The 27,460-nt window shown below is 44.3% G+C and overlaps 1 protein-coding gene across 1 annotated transcript in view; it reads left to right on the forward strand.

Annotated features, from left to right (window-relative positions):
• Window positions 1–27,460, forward strand: part of ADGRG2 (adhesion G protein-coupled receptor G2) — a 122,124-nt gene that overhangs the window by 45,384 nt on the left and 49,280 nt on the right. Inside the window, exon 3 of the mRNA XM_081792677.1 lies at window positions 8,388–8,503. Within this exon, the coding sequence (XP_081648803.1) occupies window positions 8,389–8,503 (115 nt within the window). The 5' untranslated portion in view covers window position 8,388. The remainder of the gene's footprint in view (window positions 1–8,387; window positions 8,504–27,460) is intronic.

Here is a 27,460-nt window from a genome sequence, read left to right on the forward strand (position 1 = left end):
TGTTAATAACCTTTATTTTATGTCTTTTTTTTCTATATCATTATTTTATGCTTTTATTTTTGTTATTTCCTTTCTAATTCTTTGGTTATTTTTAATGTTTTATTTATTTTTGAGAGACAGAGAGATACATAGCACGAGTGGGGAAGGGGCAGAGAGAGGGAGACAACAGAATCGAAGCAGGCTCCAGGCTCTGAGCTGTCAGCACAGACCCCGACACGGGGCTCGAACTCATGAACTGTGAGATCATGACCTGAACCGAAGTTGGAGGCTCAACCAACAGAGCCACCCAGGCACCCCCTAATTCTTTGGGTTTAATTTGCTGGGTTTTTTTCCTCAAACTTCTTGAGAAGGAGCTTAAGTTATTAATTTTAAGGCTTTCTTGTTTTCTAATATGTACATTTAAAGTTTTTATGTATTTAATTTATTTTAAATTTATTTAAATTTTTAAAAAAATTTAAATAGATTTTTGAGAGAAAGCGTGCGCACACGCGTGCGTGTCGGGGAGGGGCAGAGAGAGAGAGAGAGACACAGAATCCGAAGCAGGCTCCAGGCTCGGAGCTGTCAGCATAGAGCCCGATGCGGGGCTTGAACCCAAGAACCTCAAGATCATGACCTGAGCTGAAGTCGGACACTTAAACGACTGAGCCACCTAGGCACCCCTCTAATATGTACATTTAAGATGTAAACTTTACAGGTCTTTAGCTGTGCCCCACATGTTTTGAAAAAGTGTTTTTATTATATTACCAAATATTTTCTAATATATGTTATGGCTTCTTGTTTGACCTCTAAGTTATTTGTTAAATAACAGTTTAACTTTTTGTTATGGCTTGATTGTCTTGTGGTCAGAGAACATGCTTCTTTTCTTTTCCCCAATTCTGTAAAACAGTTTTGAGACTTCTTGTATGGCTTGGTTTTCATAAATACTCCAAATGGAGTGGAGGGTTCATACATGGTCTTTAAGTCAGGTTCATTAAATGTGTCATTCAAATATTCTGTATCCTTAGTGGCTTTCTTATTTGAATTTTACCAAATGATGATAGAGATGTAAATTTGTCATCTTCCTATTGAATTGAACCTTTTAGGAATGAACCATTTTAGTTACAGGTAACGCTCTTTGCTTTAAAGTATTATTTGGGGCACCTGGGTGGCTCGGTTGGTAAGCTACTTAAGCTCCTCAGGAGAGTCAAAACAAATAAATAAACTTTAAAAATAAATAAATTTTAAAAAAACCAAAAAAATTAAAAAATAGAAAGAAAGAAAGAAAGAAAGAAAGAAAGAAAAGAAAGAGAGAAAGATCACCCAAGATTCATCTTGGTCCAGGGCCCCCTTTTGTGGTTGCGGACTCTGATGTACATGGCAATCCCTGGGGTTGTACAGTGTGTATAAGCTACGTGACTGTATGCCATAGCCCTGCTGGACCCCTCCAAGAAATGTGCTAGATCTCTTCAATTTCTTTAAACATACTAACAACGATCATATTTTGAAAGATATGTATGCCATCAGTGCAACTTTGAACGGCAATAAATGATAAATCTATCTTTATCTAAATATAGAATAACTAGAGAATAAGATTTAAAAGGAGGGGGGCGATAGCTTGAGACCACTTTAGGGCAGGTCTCGGTAAGGGTTATGCTCTGTTACCTCTGGTTAATTGCCATAATTTGATTATACCATGGCTGCCACGACATATGCAATGATCGATATTTTTTTTTTGACCTAAGTAACAAGGGGTGTGATAATGGTTCCGCAAGCCTCCTAGAAAATTTTATGCCTTTGAGATATTTACAGTGAGTCATAAGTGTTGACTAACCAGACTTGCACAAGTGGAAATTGAAAAGGGAGGTACTGGAGAGGTTCTCAGTGCAAATGAAGCAGTTGACTTGGATCATTCAACTGTCAAAGAAGTCAGAGAATCTCAAGGTTGCTTTTTTGTTCCCCCCTAGAGTCTCTGGTTATATGTTTAACTACTCTAAAAAAAGAATCAGGAAACTATTAGTAAGAACATAACCGAATTTCGATTCAAAGTCGACTAAAAGATCCTGATTCAGCAAATACCTCAGAAAAAAAATGTTCTTCAGTGATCCAAGAATACATTGGGTTCAGTTATTCACACCAAACCTTCTGCTGGATACAATAAAAAATTGTGAACAAAATATTAAGAGCATTTTCTTAAATATAGCAAAGAGCTAACAAGAGAGAAAAGAATTACCAGGCCGGAGATGAAGGGAAAGCGAGAACTCAAGGAGGTAATGTAAACAAAGGAACCCTTTCTGTGTGAGCTTATGGGCCTAATGAAGCAAACTGGAGCTCCAGATATGAAATACAAAAGAAAAGCTCAGAGACATGGAGAGAAAAATACAAGGCCTAACATATTCTTAAAATTCAAAAAGGAGGGAGGGAAGAGTTAGAGAGAGCGAGTGCACACACGCCGGCTGCTTCGGCTCAGGTCACCATCTCAGGGTTCTTGAGTTCAAGCCCTCTGCTGGCAGTGCAAAGCTTGCTTGGGATTCTTTCTCTCCGGGACTGCAGCTCTCTGTACCCTTTCCCCGCCCACATGGTCTCTCTCTCTTTCTCTCAAAATACATAAATAAAACTTTTAAAAAAATGAAAGCATTATTTGTCTGATATTAGTATAATCTGATAATATAGTAAAAAATTAGTATATTTTCTTTTGCTTAGTATTGGCATCGCACATCTTTCCCATCCTTTTGTTTGCAAACTTGCTGTATCATTATGTTCTAGTTGTGTCCTTGTAAATAGCATATTTGGATTCTTTTTTTCCAGTCTGATGATCTTTGCCTTTTAATTGAACCATTTAGTCCATTTATATATACATTTTTTAATATGTGTTTTGAGAGAGAGAGAGAGAGAAGGAGGGAGCGTGCATGAATGGGGGAGGAGCAGAGCGAGGGAGGGAGACAGAGAATCCCAAGCAGGCTCCGCACTGTCAGTGCAGAGCCCGACTCGGGGCTTCATCTCATGAACCGTGAGATTGTGACTTGAGCTGAAATCAGGAGTCAGACGCTTAACCTACTCAGCCACCCAGGTGCCCCAGAAGACTTTAACTTCTTAATTTCATTTTTTTACCTCCTAATTGATATATATATATCTGTATTATATACTGTATATGTAAATAATATAGGTGTCATATTTTTATGCTGTCATGTTTCATTTATCCCTGCAAGATATTAATGTTTTATACAGTAAACATTCATTTGGATTTACCAGTATATAGTGCCACCGTTAGCTCTGGGAAACTGGGGTGTCTGACCTGTGTCTCATGCTTTAGAAGGTCCCTCTCTGGCCCTTCCCTAGTCATAGCCTCTCCAAAGGGTGAGAAGTTTGCAACACAAAGAAGTGATGCCCACCTGGAACGTGGGACCCTGGAATCCCCTATCCGGTCATTCTCTGCCAATTTCTAGGACCTGAGCAGGCCTCTTCATGCTGCAGGTATACATCCCTTTAGACCTAAGGGATGACCAAGGGGTAGCTGCTTACCGGGAGAGAGGGGGGTTAAACGTACAGGCTGGGGTATCTGCGTGCATACGCACAAAGCCTCTTGTAATTTGAGATGGAGCCCTAGTGGAAGAATAAGGGCAAATTGGACCTCCTTTTGTTTTTTTTAAGTAAGCCCTATGCCCATTGTGGGGCTTGAACTCATGACCCTGAGATCAAGAGTCACGTGTGGGGCACCTGGGTGGCTCGGTTGATTAAGCATCCGACTCTTGACTTCAGCTTGGGTCACTGATCTCATGGTTCGTGGATTCGAACCCCACGTGGGGCTCTGTGCTGACAGTGCAGAGCTTGCTTGGGATTCTCTCTCCCCATCTCTCTGCCTCTCCGATGCTCACTCGCACACTCTCTGTCTCAAAATACATAAATAAACTTAAAAAAAGAAAGAATCACATGCTCTACCAACCGAGCCAGCCAGGAACCCGGATCTCCTTTTTTTTTAATTTTTTTTTTTATGTTTATTTAGTTTTTGAGAGAGACGGACAGAGCACGAGTGGCAGAGGGGCGGAGAGAGAGAGGGTGACACAGAATCCGAAGCGGGCTCCAGGCTCTGAGCTGTCAGCACAGAGCCCGACATGGGGCTCGAACTCATGGACTGCAAGGTCATGACCTGAGCCGAAGTCAGCCGCTCAACCGACTGAGCCACCCAGGCGTCTCACCCCGGACCTCCTTTCAAACTCTTAACCTGTATATCACAAATGTTAGGAATGGGCCTGGTCACATATTAACCACTTTTCCTTCTCATTCATTCCTTGTTGCATCTCAGATCTCATTGTTTGCCTGCGTACATCTTTTAGGATTTGTTTCAGTGAGGATTTGTAGGTAGTGAACGATATCACAGTTCTTGTTTGGTCTTCTGGCTTCCATTGTTTCTTCTGAGAAGACAGATGTCAGTCTATCACATGCTCTTTTGATGGTTAATTGTTTTCTCTCAAAGACATAAAATTTTCTAGGAGGCTTGCGGAACAATTATCACACCTCTTGTTACTTAGATCAAAAAAAAATATCGATCATTGCATATGTCGTGGTAGCCATGTACATCAGAGTCCACAACCACAAAAGGGGGCCCTGGACCAAGATGGATTTTGGATGATCTTTGTTTGTTTGTTTATTTATTTATTTTATTTATTTATTTATTAAGTTTATTTGTTTTGAGAGAGAGAGAGCATACATGCAAGCATGAGCAGGGGAGGGGCATCGAGAGAGAGAGAGAGAGAGAGAGAGAGAGAGAGAGAGAGAGAATGAATGAATGAATCCAAGCAGGCTCTGTGCTGTCAGGGCGGAGCCCCACATGGGGCTCCATTTCACGACCGTGAGATCATGACCTGAGCTGAAATCAACAGTCAGACGCTTAACCGACTGAGACACCCAGGCGCCCCTAGATTTTACTGTTTAAATGCGAGCAGATAGTTTTCTTTGCAGTTGATGCTATCTCACCAGCCATGCTTAGCACCTTGAAAATGTGCTAAGAATCGATGGCTATTCAAATCATCTTTCTCGATGGCCTAGATAGCACTGAGCTAACCCAACTTACACCAGAAAATGAAGAAAAGTTCTAGCTCAAAAAGGTAAAAATGACTTTTGTGTATAATGAATAAGGCTTTCAAAATCCACAGATTTCCTCCTTGGTCGGTGATCCTAGGACGTGATGACTTAGCAGGGTGTTGTCTAGTTTATACAGAAGGCAATAGGAGCCACGTTATTTTAAATGTGATAAAACATCTCCTTTTGGGAAATATATATTCAGCCTTGAGGAAAGGTATTTCAGCCTTGACAACTGAAAGCGGTCTTTTCCGTGGCACCCGGTCTGTAGTAAGTCCTTCTTGATCTGTGTTCTCTTTTCAAGATGATTGCTGGAATCACCCTTCATTCTGGCCTTTCCTGCTGTCGTTGGGAGTTGAGTACAAGCTCTCTTCAGTGAAAAGGCGTGGTTTATTTTGATCAGAGGCCCAAGTTCCAGCACATAATAACCAGTCCCTGTGCACTCTGACTAATTTAACTTTGACCGTATCTTATGTACCACTTAGGAGGTCCTCCCCTAGGACTTGGCAAAGCTCAAGAATGAGGTGGCAAAAATTTTGAAATTATATAATAGCGTTTTGACTTTGTTGATTCATTTCACCTGGTGGATTCAGAACAGTTTACTTCCAAAGACACAGATCCTCAGGAGGACAGCATTGTGGTCTGGTAGAAAGAGTAGGAGTCCCACCAAACAGCCAGATGACCTTGACCCATCGCCTAGAGCATGTTGGTTGGGCCTCTTCCTTGGTCTGTCGAATGAGGGTTTGAGGCTAGGTGAATTCTGAGTTCCTTTCCAGAAGTAAACTGCTCTGAAACCGATATTTGTGCAGTAAATTTTCTAAGTCAGTTCTACAAATTCCAGGTAGAGTTGAGCCTGAGGGCATGTGTATGGGAGAGAGTTTTTTGGTAGAGGTTTGGTGCACTAAATGCAGATTGTTTTTTGAATAGCAGTGCTTTTGGAGGGGGATCTGCACTCAGAAATAAAAAAAATAGATTGATTTTTAAACTTTTTAAATGCAACTTTTTGTGACAGACCCATAAGTGTCCAATTCGATTGAGTTTCAGGAACTGAACACACCCACGTCACCAGCACACAGAACGGCACCTGTACCTCAGAAACCCCTTTGTGTGCACTTGTAATTATTCCACCCGCACCCCCTTCCAGGGATAGCCGCTCCCCCTGCTCCTCGCTCCATCCGTCAGTTTTGCCTGCTTTTGTACCTCACACGAATGGACTCCTGTACGATATGCATTCGTTCACGTCTGGCCCCTTTATCTAACTTTGTATCTCTGAGATTCATCAATACTGTTGCGTGTAGCTGTAGCGGACACGTAAATTTTCCTCCAGAGAGACATTGCTACATCTCTGCACGGCTATATTAACATTCTGGTTCGAGTGACTCATTTGGGAGGGTCAATAATATGCCATTATGAAGAGAGAGAGGATAAGCGCGCTGAAGAGCAGGGCCAAACCAGAGACATTTTACAGTTTGTGAACGTAGTGTATTAATATATAATACAATTTATTGATTTAAAAAATGTAAGCCCTCTTTGGAAGGAGAGGGATTCACCTCCTGGTCTGAGACGTTATCACGCCGTGTCCAAGGAAAGAGTTACCTCCGTGGCATTGGTGATGGCTATGAAATTACAGGATTCTTAAAGACCGACAGCTTTCCCTGGAGACTGAGAAATTGTGTTTTATCCCCATCTGTCCATGCCCTCACCCACATAACCCCTGCACTGTTTCACCCTGCACGTACTAGGGCGCAAAGTAGGTATTTGTTGACTGAACGAGTCAAGAGTACAGCTAGCCTTTGTAGTGGCTTCACCATGCTCACTTAGCACAGCGGCACTCTCGGGTCGGTCCTGTTAATCACAGTTGGCTAGACGGGGCATCTCGGCCACTGGAAAGGACTTGTCCAGAGTCACGCCGACATTGCACGGCAGAGCCAGAACCTTTGAACTCCCGCTCTTTGGCCGCTCAGCGTGCTTGTGCCTGAGCCCGTGGGCAGATTGTGATCTCCTGCCTGGCCTCTCCCTCCCTCAGCGTCCCATGCCAGCCTCGGCTGCTGGCGCCGACTGCCCGTCGGGGGTGCTGCTGGCCAGCTCCTCCACCGTGAGAGGGACAGACGCGGTCTTCGGATTGGCGGTTCTCTCAGCATGCCGGACCCCCCTCGATACCTTTCTTTTTATTGCCCGTCGATAAATGTCGAATGCATGGATGCACGAATGGTAAACGGAGCTTTTAAATTCAGTTTTGTTACGAACTTTGCTTTTTTAAAAAAAATGTTGACTCTCCCCTCCTGACTACTAAAAATGCAAGCACTGATCATGAGCTGACACGTAACAGAGAGGAAATCCTTTTACAGTATAAAACATAAGTAAGGGTAGAATGTTTATAGGATTCTCTAACCCCTTCTGATTCTTAGCATCGTTTTAAGCAGCCTTTGTATAGTGTTACTAATTATATATGCAGTGTTTTGTGTTTTTAATTTCTTCTCTTAATATTTTGCGTGTATTGAAGTTTTCCATAAATTCACAGGGACTACCTTGCCTGTCTTTTTAAAAAAATCGCAGTCTTAAGTGAAGTATAGTTGACAGGCAATATTCTTTCTATTAGTTTCAGGTGTACAACCTAGTGATTTGGCAGTTCTGTACACGATGAAATGCTCCCCATGGTTCGGTGTAGTTACCTTCTGACACCATACAAATTTACTACAGTATCTCTGACTGTTTTTTATGCTGTACCTTTCATCCCCGTGACTTATTTATTTCATAACTGGAACTTTGTCCCTCTTAATCCCTGCCACTTACTTTGCCTGTCTCCTCACCTCTGGCAACCACTAGCTTGTTTTCTGCATTTGTGCGTCTGTTTCTGGTTTTTGTTTTTCAAAAAATTTTTTCAAAGCTTATTTATTTATTTAGAGAGAGAAAGTGGGGGAGGAGCAGAGAGAGAGAGAGAGAGAGAGAGAGAGAGAGAGAGAATCCTAAGCAGGCTCTGTACCATCAGCACAGAGCCCGACGCAGGGCTCAAACCCACCAACCGTGAGATCATGACCTGAGCCGAAATCGAAAGTCCTCCGCTTAACCGGCTGAGCCACACAGGTGCCCCTGTTTTTTAAAATAATTTTGAATGTAATACGATATCCCACTGGGTGGTCTTCCCATAATCAATATAGGTTTTGCTTTTTGTAGCCAGTGCCCGGCTGGCATTGCCAGTTCTCTGGAACCAGAGTAATTTAAAGGAAGCAGGATTGCAGTTTGCCTTGGTTAAGTAACTGACCTCTTAGGTATTTCTGTGTTGTGATTATGGCGTGCTGTGATGATGATGTTTTCCCCTTATTTTATTCCAGGATGTTTTTCTGTGGCAGGCAGTGTGGCCATGCTAGCAGACCCGAAGAACTTCTGCTGTTCAAGATGTTTCTTACCATCATCTGTCTTCATGTTGTTCTGGTTACATCCCTGGAAGGTAAGGTGCCTGCTTTTTAAATTTTTTTTTTCATTTTTTCCCCGTTCTATCTCTGTAATGTGTGTTTACTTAGAATTTATTTTTTTGCTGCAAAATAAGCATAAGACTTGCCATTTTAACCCTTTAACCATTGGCATTAAATATATTCACAGTTTTGTGCAGCCATCACCACTGTCTACTTTTAGAACATTTCGTCATCTCAGATAGAAACTCTGTACGTGTTTCTTTTTTTACTGTTTATTGATTTTTGAGAGAGACAGAGCACAAGCCGGGGAGGGTCAGAGAGAGAGAGGGGGAGAGATAGAATCCAAAACGGGCTCCAGGCTCTGAGCTGCCGGCCTAGAGCCAGACGAGGGGTTCGAGCCCACGCACCGCAAGATCGGCGCCTGAGCCGAAGTCGGACGCTTAACCGACCGAGCCACCCAGGTGGCCCGAAACTCTGTATGTGTTCAACAGTAACTCCCCATTCCCCTTCCCCTCAGTCCCTGGTAACCTCTGTTCTTTCTGTCTCTATGAATTTGTCATTTAGTTACCTCGTATAAGTGGAATCATATAATATTTGTCCTTTTGTGTCTGGCTTATTCACTTAGCATGCTCCCAGGGTTCATCCACGTTGTAGTATGTATCAGAACTGCATGCCTTTTTAAGGCTGAATAGCACTCCATTGTGTGCGTAGACCACAGTTTGTTTATCCATTCATCGTTGATAGACATTTGGGGTATTTCCACCTTTTGCTACTGTAAATAATGCTACTATGAACATTGGTGTACAAGTACAAGTTTGAGTCCATGCTTTCGATCCTTTTGGGTACATAAACCTAGCAGTGGAATTGCCGGATCATATGGTGATTCCGTGGTTGACTTTTTGAGGCTCTGCCACACTGTTTCCCACAGTGGCACTACATTTTACATTCCTCCCGGCAGGGCACAAGGATTCTGTGTCCTCACCAACACTTCCTGTTTCCTGCTGTGCCGATAGTGGGTGTGAAACAGAATCTCCTTGTGATTTTCACTTACTGATTAGTGATGGGGAGCATCTTTCATGTGCTCAGTGGACATAATATAGATCTGTTGTTAGAGAAGCCGCTACTAAAACCTTTGGCCCATTTTTGAATTGGGGTGTTTGGGGGTTTTTTGATGTTGAGTTTCAAGAGTTCTTTTTATACTCTGAGTATTACCAGATAACGCAATTTGTAACTATTTTCTCCTACTCTGTGTTATCTTTTCACTGTCTTAATAGTGCACTTTGATGCACTAAAGGTCTTAATTTTGACGAAGTCCAATTGATCTCTGTTTACTTTTTTGCCTGTGCTTTGGCTGTCTTATCCAAGAAATCGCTGCCAAATCTGATGTCCTGAAGATCTCTCCCTGCATTTTCTTCGAAGAGTTTTAGAGTGTTAGCTCTTGTGTTTAGGAGCTTTGATCCATTTTGCGTTCATTTTTGTATATGGTTTGAGATAAGGGCCCCACTTTGTTCTTTTGCACGTGATAGCCACTTTTCACAGCGCTCTTTGTTGAAAAGACTGTTCTTCCCCCATTGAATGGTCTTGGTACCTTTGTCAAAAATCAGTTGACCGCATGTGTGAGGGTGTATTTTTGGTGTTTATCTGTTTTTTAAAAAAGTATCTACTTGAAGGCACTTCTGCATGGAAGCTTTAAGGGAAGTAGGTGGAGAATTAGCCAAATGAAGCAGAATGGTTTTCAGAAAAGAGGATCTTTAGAATGAAACAAGGAGGAAAGGTACATAAAGGAAGGCAGCAGAAAGGCCAGAAATCCTGGCTGTAACATCTGTAGGTACAGCTGCCAAAAGAATACCATGCTATGCAAATGGAAAGCATCCTCGCCTGCAATGTTATTTAAGAAGAATTCTTTTTGTTAAAGTGTATTTTTATTTGTTTTGAGAAAGATACAGAGAGCAAGTGGGGGAGGTGCAGAGAGAGAATCTCAAGCAGGCTCTTCACCTGTCAGCGCAGAGCCCGATGCGGGACTCGAACTCACGAACCGTGAGGTCATGACCCAAGCCGAAATTGAGAGTCGGACGTCCAGCCCACTGAGCCACCCAGGTGCCCCTTTAAGAAGAATTATTAAGGCCACACAGAGAAATACCTTTCTTATTCAGAGGAGAGTGGCAGGAGCAAGGAAGCTTCGCTGGATAAAGCGAGTGTCAACGGACAGCAAACAATGACGTGTAAATAACACACACACACACACACACACACACACACAACTTAAGTGGAAAACTTCCCAACAGGCTGAAACACAACTGACAGTCTTTCAAAAAGTAGGCACTGGGGCATGTCAAGAAGCCACCACACTTTACAAAAAGAAATGACACGAGCTAAGTGCATACTGACTGCTTATAGTGTGCCAGGTTCCTACCTGCTTTACACATATTCACTCTCTTAAGCTTCTCAACCAAATCCATGAAGGAGAGATCCTAGCCATAGCCCCATTTCCCAAATCAAGGCACTGAGTCTCAGAGAGCTAAGTAAGTTACTCGAGGAAGTGGCTGACTGGGATTTGTGGCCAGCTCTGAAATTTGTGCTCATAACCAGAAAGCCAGAGTTCTCAAACCTCTGAAAACATCGGTTCTCAAGATAGGAGAATGCCCTGGAGGACTTGTTAAAACAGGTTTCTGTGTCCCTCCCCCACAGTCTTTGATTCAGTAGGTAGAGGGCACAAGCTCCCAGGTGATGTTGATGTGATTGGCCCAGAGTCTACACTGCCTGCACAGCTTGCCGAAGACATAAGTAGGGGGCACAAACTCCCCCCGGATGGAGATCACAAGTTATGAACTCTGTCGCGGGCCTGTGACGTTTATGTAAACTATGCTCGCACATCGTCTTCTCGGGGCATTAAAACGTCACTGTGGGATTGGTGGAGCAGAAATCAAATGTCCCCACTCTACTGATGAGTAAATGTCCCCAGGGACGTAAGTCTTTTTGAAAAAATGTATTTAAACATGATGAAAAGGGGGCAGGTAAACAGGAAAGTACACTCACGCTGACGGCTCCCGTGTCTCTCTGACCAAGAATGATCTGTGCCGATGGGACCATGTGTGGCCCGTGTGTGGAATAAGCCAGAAGCGCCAGGGAGTTAACGCTTCAGAACAGTGAGGGCTGAGAGTTTGTGTTCACCTGCTTCAGCTTCCTCGTCCCTTGGCGAGGTGATGCTGAGGTATGTTCTACAAACCTAGTAGATTGTTGGATTGTGCCGCAGTTACCCTTAGTAGTAACCCGCTCGTTAGTGTACCCGTTATGGGCTTTACTCCCTTCCCTATCATACTTCCCTACTCCCTCCCTCAGCTTTCTGGGGTCCCCCTACTTGGAACCTCACTAATTTTCCAAGGTCCAGCCAAATATCACTACCTCTATAAAATCTGCCCTGATCTCCTCAAAAGAAGTAAATCTCTCTCCCCAATGCTCCTTTTTCTCTTTTTTTTTAAAATAATTTTTTTGAGAGAGGGAGAGCAGGGGAGGGGAGGGGTGGGGGGGAATCGGAAGTGGGCTCCGTGCCGACAGCAGGAGCCTGAAGCAGGGCTCGAACCCATGAACCGTGAGATTATGACCTGAGCTGAAGTGGACGCTTAACCGACTGAGCCACCCAGGCGCCCTGCTCCTTTTTCTCTTTGTCCATACCTCTTTATATTTGTCACCTTATATGACGGCATTAGGTACTTCCTTTGCCGAATGCACTTCAATGCGTCACGAGTCCTTTTAGTGCACCGTCCCGGGCCGCGTGAGAAGGGAGAAGAAGGGTTTGGCGAGGCGGGTGGGAGACTGATGGGAAGCAACCTAATGAGGACTGGGGGCTTGCCCTGGGCCAGGCCCTGCTGGGTGCTTTATGTACGTCATCTCATTCAATCCTCACAAAAATGCATCATGATAGATAGGTTTAGTCTCAGTTTGCAGATGAAGAAATGGAGTATCAAAGAGATTAAGCCATTTGCACAGAGCCTGAGAGCTTGGGGGATTCCCTGTTGGAACCCATAGGCTATGCTGTTCACACTCCACCAGGCTGCCTCGTAAGTGCCTGGAGACCGAATGCACGTGTCGGTGAGGCACGGGGAGACGCTGGAGAGGGAGGGGGTCTGGGGTAAGCTGCCAGAGAGCAGCCATTACCCTGGGCTCTGGGGGCTGTGGATCGCAAACACAGTAGCTTCACCCTGGAAGCCTGAGAGTGACTCAGCAGCTCTTAATTAACAGTAGGAGAGGTCGGTCTCACAGTCTTTTATTAGGCCACTGGCCAACAGAGAGAATCCTTAGGCCTTAGCGCTTTCAGTTGTATAATTTGGTAACGTGTGAGGGAATCATTCTTGGTCTGCCAGAATCCCAGATGAGCTTTGGTAGGTAACTATACTTTCTGGCCTCTAGCTTTCCTGGGCTATGCCATGCCTTTTTTCTTTTTTCTTTCTCTCTCTCTCTTTTTTTTTTTTTTTTTTTTTTTTTTTTCGTCTTTGAAGGAGGTCTTCTTTTAGGTACAACTATTTTCCAGAGGGTGAAATGACATAATAATGGAAGATGGTTATAATCTCATTCTTGCAGAGTTGTCTTCCCCATTTGGAAACAATTACACATTTGAGCCAGTTTAGTGAGCTCATGAGCTATAATCCCCAACTTTCTCTCTCTGGTCTGGGCCTAGATCTTTCTGTGCTGCAGGCATTTCCAGTGGTAGATTCCTCTCTAATTCCCCTCTTCCAAGGCCTCACTGTCTTATTTCCTCTCACCTTCTCACGCTTTGTCCATCCAAGTCTTTGTTCTTCCTTGTGCAATGCACGTTAAGGCTGTAGGAGCGTAGATTGTAATGCTCTTGAAAGGCAGGGAACCTGTCTTGTTTGACTTTGTCCTCTAGTATCAAACCGGGTGCTGCACTCCTTCCCTCTCAATTCCCCGTCTGTGCAAATGAGATTTTAAATACCATGGTGTTGATCTGATGCTCAGCCAGTCTTACAGCCCTCCGAGTTCCCACTACCCCGAAACAGGCATGAGGCCGCTTCTGGTAGACCCTCACTCTTTTCCCCGGCAGGTAGAAGTGGTGACAGGGAATGGTAGAGGCTCTGGATAGATTGAGGAGGAAACTGAAAGCAGAGGACGTTTTGTGTCTGACTTTCCACTTGGAAGTCCTGGTCAGAACTCCTCATAGCAGTCTCTACGTCAACACGGGGCGCATGGTAGAGATGAAAGATGGTGGCATAGTGCGTTTGGGCAGAAAGAAGGCTAGAGGTGATGTCTTTTTCAAGTCTCTTTTGTCTCTTGTGGGGCAGGGTAGGGATTCTGATTGGCCCTCGCTTTCCTTGTGGGTAGCCGTGTTGTGAGCCAGGTGCAGGGACAGGGCTACAAAAGTGATGGCGTAGACAATTTAGACTAGCAGCCAGGTGCAGAATGTGACAGACACTCAATGGTGGGACCTGAGGGGACCTGGTCAGCAAGAGACGGACCCGCAGGCCAGGGTGGGCTACTGAGAGAATTGACCATGGGGGCCAGTGACACAGCCTTCAGCAGTGAATGCCAACTGGATAGCCAGGAACCCCACAGGGTGAGGGAGATCTTTGGAGACGTCATTGAGAACCCAGTGCTCAACATGGGGTGGGCTCACAGATCCAGGCCCTTGGTCCCTGTTGCCAGAAGGACACTAGCGCCCCATTCCCAACCTGGAAGCCATCTTGACTACCGGAAGGAAGGGGCGGGAATACAAAGATTGTACATTTTTCCAAAAGACATTGACTTAACTGGAGATCATTTTAGAGCAAAAGAGAGAGCTACCTTAAATCATCAGGTTTAAGAATGCTTTTCCTGAACCTCTGGAATAGAGGCTCAAAAATAAGATGGAACCTTCTTAGACATTAAAGGAAGCTTGGGTATTTTTGTATCTGTTTGTTTATTGTTGCTATTGTTTGTACATCTAACTTCTGTTTATACATTTTAAACTAACCTTAAAATGAATACATATTAAACACTTCAGATGTGTGAGGACACTTTGCTAGGCATTGTTGAAGGTGATCATCATATCCCGAATTCTGCTCCTCCTTCTGGTTTTCTCTTTTCAGGTATGAAGAAATATCTAGTCAGGTCCTTGTGGGTGAGGGTGGCGACTTTTTCCTCTCTGTATCCTTCATAGTCTAGCACAGACTAAGTGCTCAATAAACTCTGGTCGTTTGACTGGTTTTGATTTGTGACTCTAGTCACAGGCCTAGAGATACTCTAGAACGTGAGCCTCTCCCCTCAGCTTACGTCACCAGCATCACCCTCGTCTGAAGCCAGTGAGTTCTGATACGACATAGGTTACTCTTCTAAAGTTTTGCATAGGCCGCAATGGAGTGGCTGCTCATTGGCTAGAATTACTCTTGAAGAGTGGTGTCCTCGCCTCTCTATGATGAAGGGTCTCAGCTGATTGCCTGTTAAGATTCCTTCAAACTCTGAGATTCTGTGCGTTCAATTGTCCAGTAGGGACAGTCTTCAGATTCCTAATTCACTGTCCTGGGTTTACCAGGGATCTTCGGGGTCTGCTTTGAACCGAGAACCACTTATGTCTGCCATCTCATTTCAAAGCTGCTCTCCAATTCAAAATTCTTAATGTGAAATTGGAAACAATTTAAAATAGTTTTTAGGGGCGCCTGGGTGGCTCAGTCAGTTGAGCGTCCGACTTCGGCTCAGGTCATGATCTTGCGGTTCGTGAGTTCAAGCCCCGCGTCGGGCTCTGTGCTGATGGCTCAGAGCCTGGAGCCTGTTTCAGATTCTGTGTCTCCCTCTCTCTCTGACCCTCCCCCGTTCATGCTCTGTCTCTCTCTGTCTCAAAAATAAATAAACGTTAAAAAAAAATTAAAAAAAATAGTTTTTAAACTTCATGTTTTTACGTAAGGTGATTTCAAAGGGTCTTAAAGTTACAGCGAAGCCAATCAATCTCTTGATTTCTAAATTGATAAAAGCTCCCGAAGTGGCTTTTGCTGACTGGCAAATCAGCCAGTTGCCAGTGCTATCCTTGCCTTGCTCGTCATGGAAAAGTCCCAGTGTTCCTTGGTAGGATCCAGTAGCAACAGCTCATAGTCCCAGACTTTAAAAACAGCAGCAGATGTGGCACCTGGGTGGCTCAGTCAGTTGATTGTCCGACTCTTGGTTTCAGCTCAGATCGTGATCTCACGGTTCGCGAGTTCATGCTCCGCACCGGGCTCCGTGCTGACAGTGCGGAGCCTGCTTCGGATTCTCTCTCTCCCTCTCTCTCTGCCCCTCCTCTGCTTGTGTTCTCTCTCTCAAAATAAATAAGTAAACTTTATTAAAAAAAAAAAAAAAAACCAGCGGCAGCAACAACCCAACTGGATATTTCTGTAGGTCTTCATGGTTTACAAGGCACCTTGGCATACATCATCTCACCATGTCCCTGCTGAGGTAGGCAAAGAAAATTCTATTATCCCTACTTTGCTGATGAGAAGATTGAAGCTTAAAGCAATGGAGTAACTTTGAAAGTTACTCAGCAAGAAATAGTATCAGGGTCCTTGAAAGCAGCTCTCCAGAACTCTGTCCTCCACATCAGCCTGCACAAAGTACTTGCTTTTGGCAATAGGAGTAGGTTGTAGCCAACATCCTTAACAATGGTGATTTTAATCATAAGGAATGTCCGTTTAGACCAGGGGTTGGCAAACCTTTTCTGTGAAGAGCCAGCTAATAAATATTTTTGGATTCATGCGTCATCCACAGTCTCTGTGGCAACTAGTCAACTCTGTTGGTGTAGGCAAAGCAGCCATAGGCAATATGCAAATAGGCGTGGCTTTGCACCAATGAAGCCTTTGTTAGAAACGTGGGATTTGGCCCATGGGCCCTAGTTTACAGATCCCTGATTGGGACAGAGCAGAAGCGGTACAGCATATACTACTGATCAAATTTATATGCCAACCATTCCTTGCTCTTTACTTGCTGGCCAAGCCCTGGCTTCACAGGGTGCTTGCTCCTTTCCACATGACTCAGGAGCAAATCCTAATTATTCTAAGCCAACTGTGGAAATGCTGTTCCTTGCCAGGGTTTGATTTTAGGAGTGGGCATGTGGCTTCCTTTTGACCAATAAGACACATGGGAAAATCTTCTGGGGGACTTTGAGGAAAAATTTCCCCACTCTTTTTTGAAATTATTTTTTTAATGTTTATTTATTTTTGAGACAGAGAGGGAGAGCCTCAGTTGGGGAGGGGCATAGGCAGAGAGGGAGACACAGAATCTGAAGCAGGCTCCAGGCTCTGAGCTGTCAGCACAGAGCCCGACTTGGGGCTTGGACTCATGAGCCGTGAGATCATGACCTGAGCTGAGGTCACAAGGTTAACCTACGGAGCCACCCAGGCGCCCCCAGAATTTCCCCACTCTTAAAATGAGACTCAAGGAGAAATAGTTTTTCGTCTTCAGGAGCTGCGCTGTCCAATATGATAGCCATTAGGTACATGTGACTATTAAATTTAAATTAATTAAAACTAAATGAAATTAAAAATTCAGTTCCTCAGTCACACTAGCTACAATTTAAGTGCTCAGGAGTCCCATGGGGCTAGTGGTTGCTGTACTGGGCAGTGCAAATGCATAATATTTCCATCACTGCAGGAAGTTCTGTCAGATAGTGCTGTATCTGGATGTTTCTGGGTCTGGATTTGATGCCTGGAACACTGGTCGCCATCTTAAATACATTGAGAGGAGGTAGTGAGTGCCAGTGGAAAATGGAGATACCCTGAGAGTTTGAAGATGTTGAGCGAGGGGCGCCTGGGTGGCTCAGTCAGTTAAGCGTCCAACTTCAGCTCAGGTCACCATCTCGCGGTCCGTGAGTTCGAGCCCCGCGTCGGGCTCTGGGCTGACTGCTCAGAGCCTGGGGCCTGTTTCGGATTCTGTGTCTCCCTCTCTCTCTGACCCTCCCCCATTCATTCTCTGTCTCTCTCTGTCTCAAAAATAAGTAAACGATAAAAAAAAATTAAAGAAAAAAAGAAGATGTTGAGCGAACAGTGTTCTGAAGGTGAAAGAACAGAAGCATGGAAAGGGCCTGGGTCTTCCTGAGCTGCAGGATGAACCTTCTCAGAACTGTGTGCTTTAGGATTTCTTAAGTGGGCTAAATGAATGTCTTTAATGTTTATGGTACTTTTAATTGGGTATTCTGTGACTTGCCCCCGAAAGCATTCTTACACATAGAAGAGTTAACATTTCAAAGGTTTACAGTTGATTCTTGAAAAAAAACAACGGGGGTTAGGGGTGCTGATCCCTGTACAGTCAAAAATGTGCACATAACTTTGACTCCCCAGAAACTTAACAACTAATAGCCTACTGTTGACCGGAAGCCTTACCGATAACATACATAGTTGATTAATGCATATTTTGTATGTTATACGCATTATACACTATATTTAAAAAAAAATTTTTAATGTTTATTTATTTTGGGGAGAGAGAGACAGACAGACAGACAGTGTGAGTGGGGAAGGGGCAGAGAGAGAGGGAGACACGGAATCCGAAGCAGGCTCCAGGCTCTGAACTGTCAGCACAGAGCCCGACGTGGGGCTCGAACTCACAAACCGCGAGCTCATGACCTGAGCTGAAGTCGCATGCTTAACTGACTGAGCCACCCAGGTACCCCGTACACTGTATTTTTATGATAAAGTAAGCTAGAGAGAGGAAAATGTTATTAAGAAAATCGTAAGGAAGAAAAAATACATTTGCAGTACTGGCCTGTATTTATTGAAAAAATCTGCGTGTAAGTGGACCCGCGCAGTCAAACCCGTGTTGTTCAAGGGTGAAATGTGCTATGCATGATGTCCTTGTAAATGCTTCATGTGTTACCTTAGTGGATCCGGACAATAGCAACAATCAAGTGTTAATCCCTTATTTCCTAGATGAGAGAGCGGAGGCTTGGACAGTTTGAGTCACTTCCCAGTTCACACAGCTGGAAAGTGGAGGTGCTAGGATTCTAGAACCTGTGTTCTTAACCGTTTCCTTTGTGTTTAGTCCCTCTAGCAGTCGGAGATGGTTTTTACCCAACTTTGACTGAAACTTAGCCATGTTCATTCATCCTGAAATGGATTTGTACTCCCAAGGGACCAGATAAAGCTTGAGGGAGATCTGAAGGATAAAAGCAGTAGCTTCACTGATTTAATCTATCAGGGAGTAAGTTGATATTCCAAGGGAATACGCTGTTGAAATGTACCTTGAGGCGGGTGTCTCTTTACTTCAAGGAAATAATAAGAAACACATTGATCTTGGCAAGAAGTCTTGTGTTCATAAGATCGCAGTGCTGCTGTAAAAAAACATCAATATAAATCGAGGATGCTTTTGTAATGACGTCTGTGGCAATTGTGTTAGTTTCTTTTAGGAATGCACGTAGCTTGAAGTAAAAGTTACTCCTGTTGCTGTAGTGTTCATTACAGTATATAGAATTTTGTTAAAGAAGAGAGAAATGAAAAATGTGAAATGGGCAGTAGTCTCACTTTGGCGAATAAATTAGAATTGCTTCTAATTATCTCATTAATTGAACGAATAAGAACCGAACACAGAGTTCTTAGTATGCGGTGGTGTATTTCAACCGTATAGTCGGGTTTTTTTGTCTTGCTCCTAATATATGATTTGTTATTACACTGATTTGGATTCATGGTAAGGTCTAACGTTCTGGGTTTTAGTGGACGGGCAGGAGGGGATGAGTTTGAATTCGTAAAAAATGTCCAGTTACAGGATCTTTTCAAAATAGAATTTTAATACTTTTAAGTGAGTTGCATGATATGACTACAATGCAAACTCTATCTGAGGTCAGGGGCTTTGTGTCATTTCCTGCTACAACCCAGTCCCTGGCATATGCAGTAGGCCTTTAAACATTTTACCAAATGAATAAACTTTGGGCAGATTCCTTCATGTTTCTGGGCTTGTTTCTTCACTTATAGTGTGAGGAAGGTGGGCTAGTTTGGTCTGTAGTCTTTTCCCTACCTAGGACCTATTTTGTAGTTCTTTTCGTCCCCTGAACTCCAAGCCCTAAAAGATAGTATCTTTCAAATGATTTATTTAAGAATTTTTTTTTCATTTTTGTGTTGAGCAAAGATGTACAAACCTGGATCCAGTTTTTGTGATCAGCAGTAGAAAACCAATATAGCTATAATTTTTACAAATCACACTCTAATTTTCTCATGCAGCTTACTGTGGGTAAATAAGCAATTTTTGAAATAAGGATCTATAGTCTAAGTGACTACGCTGCCAGTTTTCTAGATCTATAAAATTGTACTAGGTCGTCTTCAAGTCTCCCTTACCTCTGAAATGAATTTCTATGACCTTCCATTTCCTGACGTGTAATGCACAGATGGAACCCCTTGGGTCTTTCTAGGAGATGAATTCCTATGGCCCTAAGCTATGGAAACTTGAATTAGACAGTGTTGTAATGGATAGTCCCACTAATCAAGCGTTAGTGAATACCTAAGAATGTTTTATAGTTAGATAGAAGTAACATACCTGCAAATTTTGGAAAGAAACCATCTTCATAATTTTTTAAGTGCCTCTCTATGAGTTATTGATATGTCGCTTGCCTTAAGAAAAAAATCAGGGGGCGCCTGGCTGGCTCAGTCAGAAGAGCATGTGACTCTTGATCTTGGGGCTGTGAGGTTGAGCCCCACATTCGGTGTAGAGATTACTTAAAAAATAAAATCTTAAAAGGAAAAAAACACCATTATTATATAAAAGTAAGCTTTATTCGAGAGCACAGAGTCTGAATTAATAATTATGATTTACTGCTAGAACTGTGATAAAATATAAATGTAATATAATTTTATGCAAAATAACCACCCCTGTTTTACAGGTGCACAAATACAAGCAGGGAAGTGTTAGAAATTTACTCAAGGCAGAGCCAGGATTTGAAACCAAGTAAGTCTCACTCAAGAGCCCGGTCTTTTTTTTTTTTTTTTTTTTTTAAGTTTATTTAAATATTTTGAGAGAGAGCGAGAGCATGAGCCAGGGAAAGGGCAGAGAGAGAGAAAGGGAGAGAGAGAATCCCAAGCAGGCTCCACAGTCAGCGGAGAGCCCGATATAGGGCTCAGTCTCACGAACTGACCTGAGCCGAAAGCAAGTCAGACGCTTAACTGCCTGAGTCCCCCAGGTGCCCCAAGAGCCCAGTTTCTCAATCACATTTAAAGCTTGGTTAAGGAGGTATGCTCATTCATTTATTACAAATAAATGGACATGGCTCTTTATTCAGATGGAGGAATTTACCAGATCAAGATTTATACGTTATTAAAAGTGAGGAATCCCAGATCAGTCTTTCAGAGCTCACAACAAGCCAAAGACAATATAAGGCGAAGACATTAGAACACGAGCCACTAACGTACAAAGGCCAAAAGGCCTGCTAAGGATTTTCTATCCAGAAGCGCTACAGCAAAGCTTTTTACACGGCCTCAAAATAGAGGCAACTCACGAATACTTTTCTTTAAAACAATTTTTTTTAATTTTTATTTTCTTAAGGGTGTCTCCATCCAATGTGGGGCTCGAACTCATGCCTGTGAGAACAAGAGGTCATGCTCTGCCAACTAAGCCAACCAGGTGCCCCAGATATACAACTTTTCCAGCCAAGTAGTATGCATCGGCAGTATACATCCAGCTTTTGTTAGTGGCTTTACTGGTATGCATCTACTTAGAGAAATGGTTTGTCACATGGGAGTTCTACTCTTGAGGGTCACGAGAAAATCATGATATGGATGTTTGCTGGGAGCAAAGCGAGGGAGGTGAGTCACAAAGAAGGGGAGTTCATATTGAGCCTCAAAGTGGCAGGGACTCCTCTACCTCCTCCAATTCATATTTTTTACATGAAATTTATTGTCACATTGGTTTCCGTACAACACCCAGGGCTCGTCCCAAGAGGTGCCCTCCTCCATGCCCATCACCCACTTTCCCCTCTCCCCTCCCCCACCATCAACCCTCAGTTTATTCTCAGTATTTAAGAGTCTCTTAGGGTTTGCCTCCTTCCCTCTCTGTAACTTCTTCCCCCCACTTCCCCTCCCCCCTGGTCTTCTGCTGAGTTTCTCAAGACCCACATATGACTGAAAACATATGATATCTGTCTTTCTCTGTCTGACTTATTTCACTTAGCATAACAGTCTCCAGTTCCATCCACGTTGCTACAAATAGCCAGATTTCATTCTTTCTCATTGCCAGGTAGTATTCCATTGTATATATAAACCCCATCTTCTTTTTCCATTCCTCAGGTGATGGACATTTAGGCTCTTTCCATAATTTGGCTATTGTTGAAAGTGCTGCTGTAAACATTAGGGTACAAGTGCCCCCATGCATCAGCTCTCAAATTCATATTGATTCCTTGACTTTTGACCTCGTCAATATCATGACAAAGAACAAGAGAGAAAATGGTGGTTGGGGAGAGTAATTTTAGCATTAATTTTGTCCCATCATTAGCTTAATGGATCTTAATTATTCTGTGACACTCAAAGTAAATCTGATGTGGCAGAGACCGGCTGGCAGTTCACCAAACTTTAATTTTTTTCTTCCTCGGCACACAGCCAGACTGTATTTCCCAGCCTCCCTTGCAAGTAGAAGTGGCTGAGTGACTGAGTTCTGGCTAATGTATGTGGGTAGAAATGATGTTTCCACTCTGCGGCTTGGCCGTTAAAAACCCGATTCCCCTCACTCTCTTTCCCTGTGTGCCTGCTGGATGTTGCTCTCCGGAGCACACTTGGAATCTTCGTGTTGAACATGGCGGTGCCTCTGTCCGCCCGGGCTCCTCAGTGACTGCACGGAGCAGATGGCCTCTCTCTGCTCCACTCTACACTCCACTCTAGACTGCTGACTGGACTTTAAATTTTTTTTTTTTTTACCGTTTATTTATTTTTGAGAGAGACAGAGCATGAGCAGGGGAGGGGCAGAGAGAGAGGGAGACACAGAATCGGAAGCGGGCTCCGGGCTCCGAGCGGTCAGCACAGAGCCCGACGCGGGGCTGGAACTCACAAGCTGTGAGATCGTGGCCTGAGCCGAAGTCGACGCTCAAACGACTGAGCCCCCCAGGTGTGGCCCATAGGCTGCTGATTGGACTTTACACATAGAAAGTAAGCTGCCACTTTGGTAAGCCCCTGAGATTTTAGGATTTAATTATCGTGGCGATTTGCCTTACCTTAACTAATACATCAGTGACCCTTCTCCCCAATGGTACATCTCATTCTGCCATCGGAAGGCAGGGTGGGGTGGGACAGGCATCTTTTCTTTCTTGAGATCACGTAAGAGCCCGCGTTCGTACGGTCCAAGCTGGGGGGAGTCTATTATGGTCACTACCGAGACGCTCATCATCCAATCAGGAGAGAGTCCTTTGAGGGCAGGAGGCCCGCCAGAGCCACCCCCTCACTCCCTTTGGGCCAACCCAGGCCGCCGGGACCTTCACGGTTTGGCTTAAGGTTAAGACTACAGGCTCCGAACTTTCTGGGGTCAAATCTTACCTCTACCGTTTATTTCCTCTGACTGTTACAGGGCGTTTAATCTCTGTTGCTTAGTCTCCTTATCTGTAAAATAGCAGTACCTTTTTCATAGAATTATATGCAGATTACATGAGTTAACGCATCCAGAGATGCCTGTAATGCGTCTGACACATTGTAAGGACTCAGTCAACACTAGCCATTATCACTAGAGACCAGCATAGTAATAGAGATTTTCTTTTGATAACGGGAGCATTCTGTATCTGTGCTGCCCAGTACAGCAGCCACCAACCACATGTGGCTACTGAGCCCTTGAAACGTGACTGGGGAACTGGATTTTAATTTTAATTAACTTGAATTAATTTAACTTTAAATAGCCACACATGGCTAGTGGCTGCTGTAGTGAACAGGGCAGCTATAGAGAATTGTTCTAATTGCTTCAGAAGTTTTCTATTTCATACTGTATAAGTTAGGGTTCAGTCACAGAAGGAGAATCACTAGGGACACACACACACACACACACACACACACACACACACACACGAATTTGTCACAGGGGTTTGACATTATAGGGCTGTGGGAGCCAGCTAAGCAGTCTCTGTAAAGCTGTTGTCTTCACATCTGATGCCAGAACTTGACATCTATGATGGGAAGGCAGTCGGGAAGGCTGTAGGGAAGGCAGTAAGACGGGTGACAACAGGGACAAGTTGGAACCCACAACAGACTGAAACCCATGTCAGTTCTTGTTACCTGTGGCTGGTGCTACGATTGTCCCGCAGAAACTGGCCCCTTAGCACAAAATTAATGTTTGTTTATTTTGAGAGAAGGTGGTGGGGGAGAGAACGTGAGTGGGAGAGGGGCAGAGAGAGAGAGAGAGGGAGAGAGAGAATCCCAAGCAGGCTCTGTGCTGTCAGCACCAAAATCAAGAGTTGGACACGCAACCGACTGAGTCCCCCAGGTGCCCGCCTTAGCACGAGATTAAATACACACCTCGCGGGGCCCCTGGGTGGCTCGTCGGTTAAGCGTCAGACTTCGGCTCAGGTCATGATCTCACAGTCCGTGAGTTCGAGCCCCGCGCCGGGCTCTGTGCTGACAGCGCGGAGCCTGGAGCCTGCTTCCGATTCTGTGTCTCCCTCTCTCTCCGCCCCTCCCCCACTCACACTCTGTCTCTTGCTCTCAAAAATAAATAAAATATTAAAAAAAATTTTTTAAAAAGTAAAAATAAAATACACACCTCGCCCAGGACTCAGAGAAGCTGGAGCGGGTCCGGGGCGGGCGGAGGGCGGGTGGGTGCGCACAGCAGTTGTGGGCTGGCAGCCACCTCACAGCAAAGACGTGAGGCAGCTGCTGCTCCGTGTCTGCCCACATCTCCCCCAGGACGCTCTCTCGTGTCCCACGAAACCCACAAACGTATAGAAAAGGGAATTCTGGGAAATGCAGCTTAGCTATGTTACCAGGACACCGTGCATAGTAGAACGCTAATGAGCTCAATTTTGTGTCTCTTAATACTTTTCAATAAAACACGATGCTAACATCCCCAAGGCTCTATTTAAGTGTTTCTGTTCCGCAACTGGCCCAAAGATAGTCTGAAGATCCGTACAGCTGGCTGACCTCATCTTTGAGTAAAAGCATTATGATGACTATGTAGAAAAATTTTTTCTTTATACTTTTCTGTGGTTTAGAATTTTCTCCACTCAAACCCACATTATTATTATAGTTAGAAAAGAAACTAATGTTAATGTTTAGAAGCCAGCCAGTGACCCCTAGGGAGACTACACATCCCACTAGAGGGCAACCTCAGAACATCATGATTCCATGTGCCTTTCGCTTGTCCCCTGAAATTTTGCCAGGTCTCGACTTTGTGCAAGAACTTAAATATAAGTTACAGTCACCGGATCTCCTGAAACCCTTTGACTTCTGCCTCTTTCTTTACGTTTCCAAAGTGATCCCAAAGGTGTCTGAAAATCAGAAGCAAATAATAGAAAGAAAAAAGAAAGTGAAGTGGAAATCTTGCTGAGTAGAAGGGAGGAATCATTTTTAGTAAAGGTCCCTGGGAAAACGAGAAATGGAGCACGATCGTATTAATTATGTACACGAGCAGAATTTCCCGTGTGGTCTCCTCAATACTGTAACAGTAGCACCTGTGAAGTGCATCCTATTGTGATTATCTTCATCCCTATCTTCCATATGGGAAGCCGAAGTGCGGGTGGGGCAAGTAAGTTGTCCAAAGTTATGTGGTGGCAGATTACAAAAGGTGTGCGGAATTAACAAGTGGTGCGTTTGAACCTCGGCTGTCTGGGTTTCGTGGTCGAGGTTGTTAGCCTACTTATCACACTGGAGGGATTCAGGGCAATGTCACATCGGCTGTTGGGGCCGACTCCGATTTCCCCCGCACCCCGACATCTCAGTGACACCCCATCCTCTCACCTTACCTTAGAAGTGTCTGTAGAACCTCTTTTCGTGCCAGCTTCCCAAGCACAGGTTCAAGCCCTCATCGTGTCTTGGCCGGTCTACCGTAGCACCCACCTCTCTGGCCATCTCACTTCTGATCACCTTCTTCATTTATTTTCTAGCTGTATAAAACAGTATATATTGTTTTGTGCCAGGGACTGGGGAGAGTGGAGAGCCCATTTTGCATCCAAGTCCTTATCCTGGGCTCTGCACCCCTGGAGAACCTAAACTAAGATGCCAAGGGGTTCACTGCTTGACCGTGAGCTGGCAGAGTGGTGTGGTCTGAGAGGTGCCTGGGTGGTTGGTTAAGGGTCCGACGCTTCAGGTCATGATCTCATAGTTGGTGGGTCTGAGCCCCATGTCAGACTCTGAGCTGACAGCACAGAGCCTGCTTGGGATTCTCTCTCTCCCTCTCTCTCTGCCCCTCCGTCACTCATGCCTCCCCCCACTCAAAATAAATAAATAAATTAAAAAAAATAAAAGATACTAGGAAACCTTCTGAACCCTAACTACTAGTGCCCCTACCCCTACGTTTCCAGGTGCTTCTGCACCTAAAACTACAAGAAACTCTCCCTGACCCATAAATTACAGGTGCTTTGGCATGAAAGAATTTGTCAACTAACAGTAGAATTACCCTAGACAGGACTGGGAATCAGGGAGGAGAGGGGCACCCAAGCAAATGTTGCTCTCCTTAAGCTGTATCTCTTCCAGGAGTAATAACCTTAGAGCATGCATTCTTTCCAGGGGCTAATATTGCCCCCACGGGAGTGAAAATTCTCTTTTGGAGGCAAAAAAAGTCTTATCAGTGATACAGGGCTGGAACTAGAATGAGGCAAGTGAAGGGTCTAGGGCACAAAATGTTAGGACACACACAATCTAAGTGCCACGTGTGTGTGTGTGTGTGTGTGTGTGTGTGTGTGTGTGTGTGTATGATTCCCCAGAGGAATCAGTGGGTGCAGGCCCGGCCACTGTGTTGGGCAACTATGGCCACTGTGTTGGAAGGATAGCAGGGAGGCCTGCGTGGCTGAGCGAGGGGAGAGTAGGAGGAGATGGGACATGGCTAGAAGGTCATCTGTTTCACGAGAATATGGGGACATTCTATGAAGAAGCGAGGGTCTACTGCCAGTCTAGTAAGTGTTCAATAAAGGCCAAGGCCCACCTAGATTTGGTGGTCGTCTGCACTTTGGGGAGTTCCGTTAGCTAGCAGCTGAAGTTTTCTCTAATGATGTCATTAATCGTTTGATAAAAACGTTATGTCAGAGTATTTACTGAGCAGTGTGACGTGAGACGGTCACAGCTCAAGTAAACACTTTTCGGCCGTGCCAAAGGAGACTTGTTTTCATTCATTTCGTTGGTTGTGTAGTAAAATCCGAAAATACAGCTCTTGGAAGAGTATCTGTTGTCCAAGCCCTGAAGAGCCAATATAATAACAAAACAATATTGTTTTGCTTGGGGTTCCCATATACGAGTGCCTGGGCGTGACGCCTAGCTTTGAATCATCTCTCTATGGAATAGTAATTCAGTCCAGAAGAGGACCGCCACCAGATTCCAAGTTTCAGCTGGGTCTAAAATATTCATGCAAGGGGGGCTAGTCGTATCTGGGTTAGATCCACTCCTCGAAGGTGAAGTCTTTATCTTTCTCATTCAGCTTGGGGCGAATGTGTTGGAAGTAAGTACTCATTAGTGTTGCCACAGTCACAGATTTAAGACCACCAGCCACCTCACATTTTACATCTTACAACACCCTCCCCGCCCACCCCCGGTGTCAGGCATCGGAGGGTGGGCAGAAAAATGAAAATGTCAGGAACAGCCAGCTGCGACCTCGCCTGACTTGTATGCAGGTAATTTGTTGGGGAAGTGATTTCAGGAATCAGAAATGGGGGAACAGGAAGAGGGCATTAGGAAGAGAAGAAAAGCCAGTAAAGGGTAGATTATTGAGGTCACTGCTGTGGGCAGTGAAGGGTCAGGACCATTGAATCTGTTACGTTGTTTGTGATATGTATTCGAATGGCCATTTTAGCACATATTTGTAAGGTCTGTTAAGCAATCTGTCTGCTGTGATTGGTGGTTACAACTACTATTCCAAACTTCAGATTCTGAATAGTAGCCATC

The sequence above is a fragment of the Panthera onca genome, chromosome X (assembly GCF_046562875.1).
Source record: "Panthera onca isolate mPanOnc1 chromosome X, mPanOnc1 haplotype 2, whole genome shotgun sequence".
NCBI classification, from domain to species: Eukaryota; Metazoa; Chordata; class Mammalia; order Carnivora; family Felidae; genus Panthera; species Panthera onca.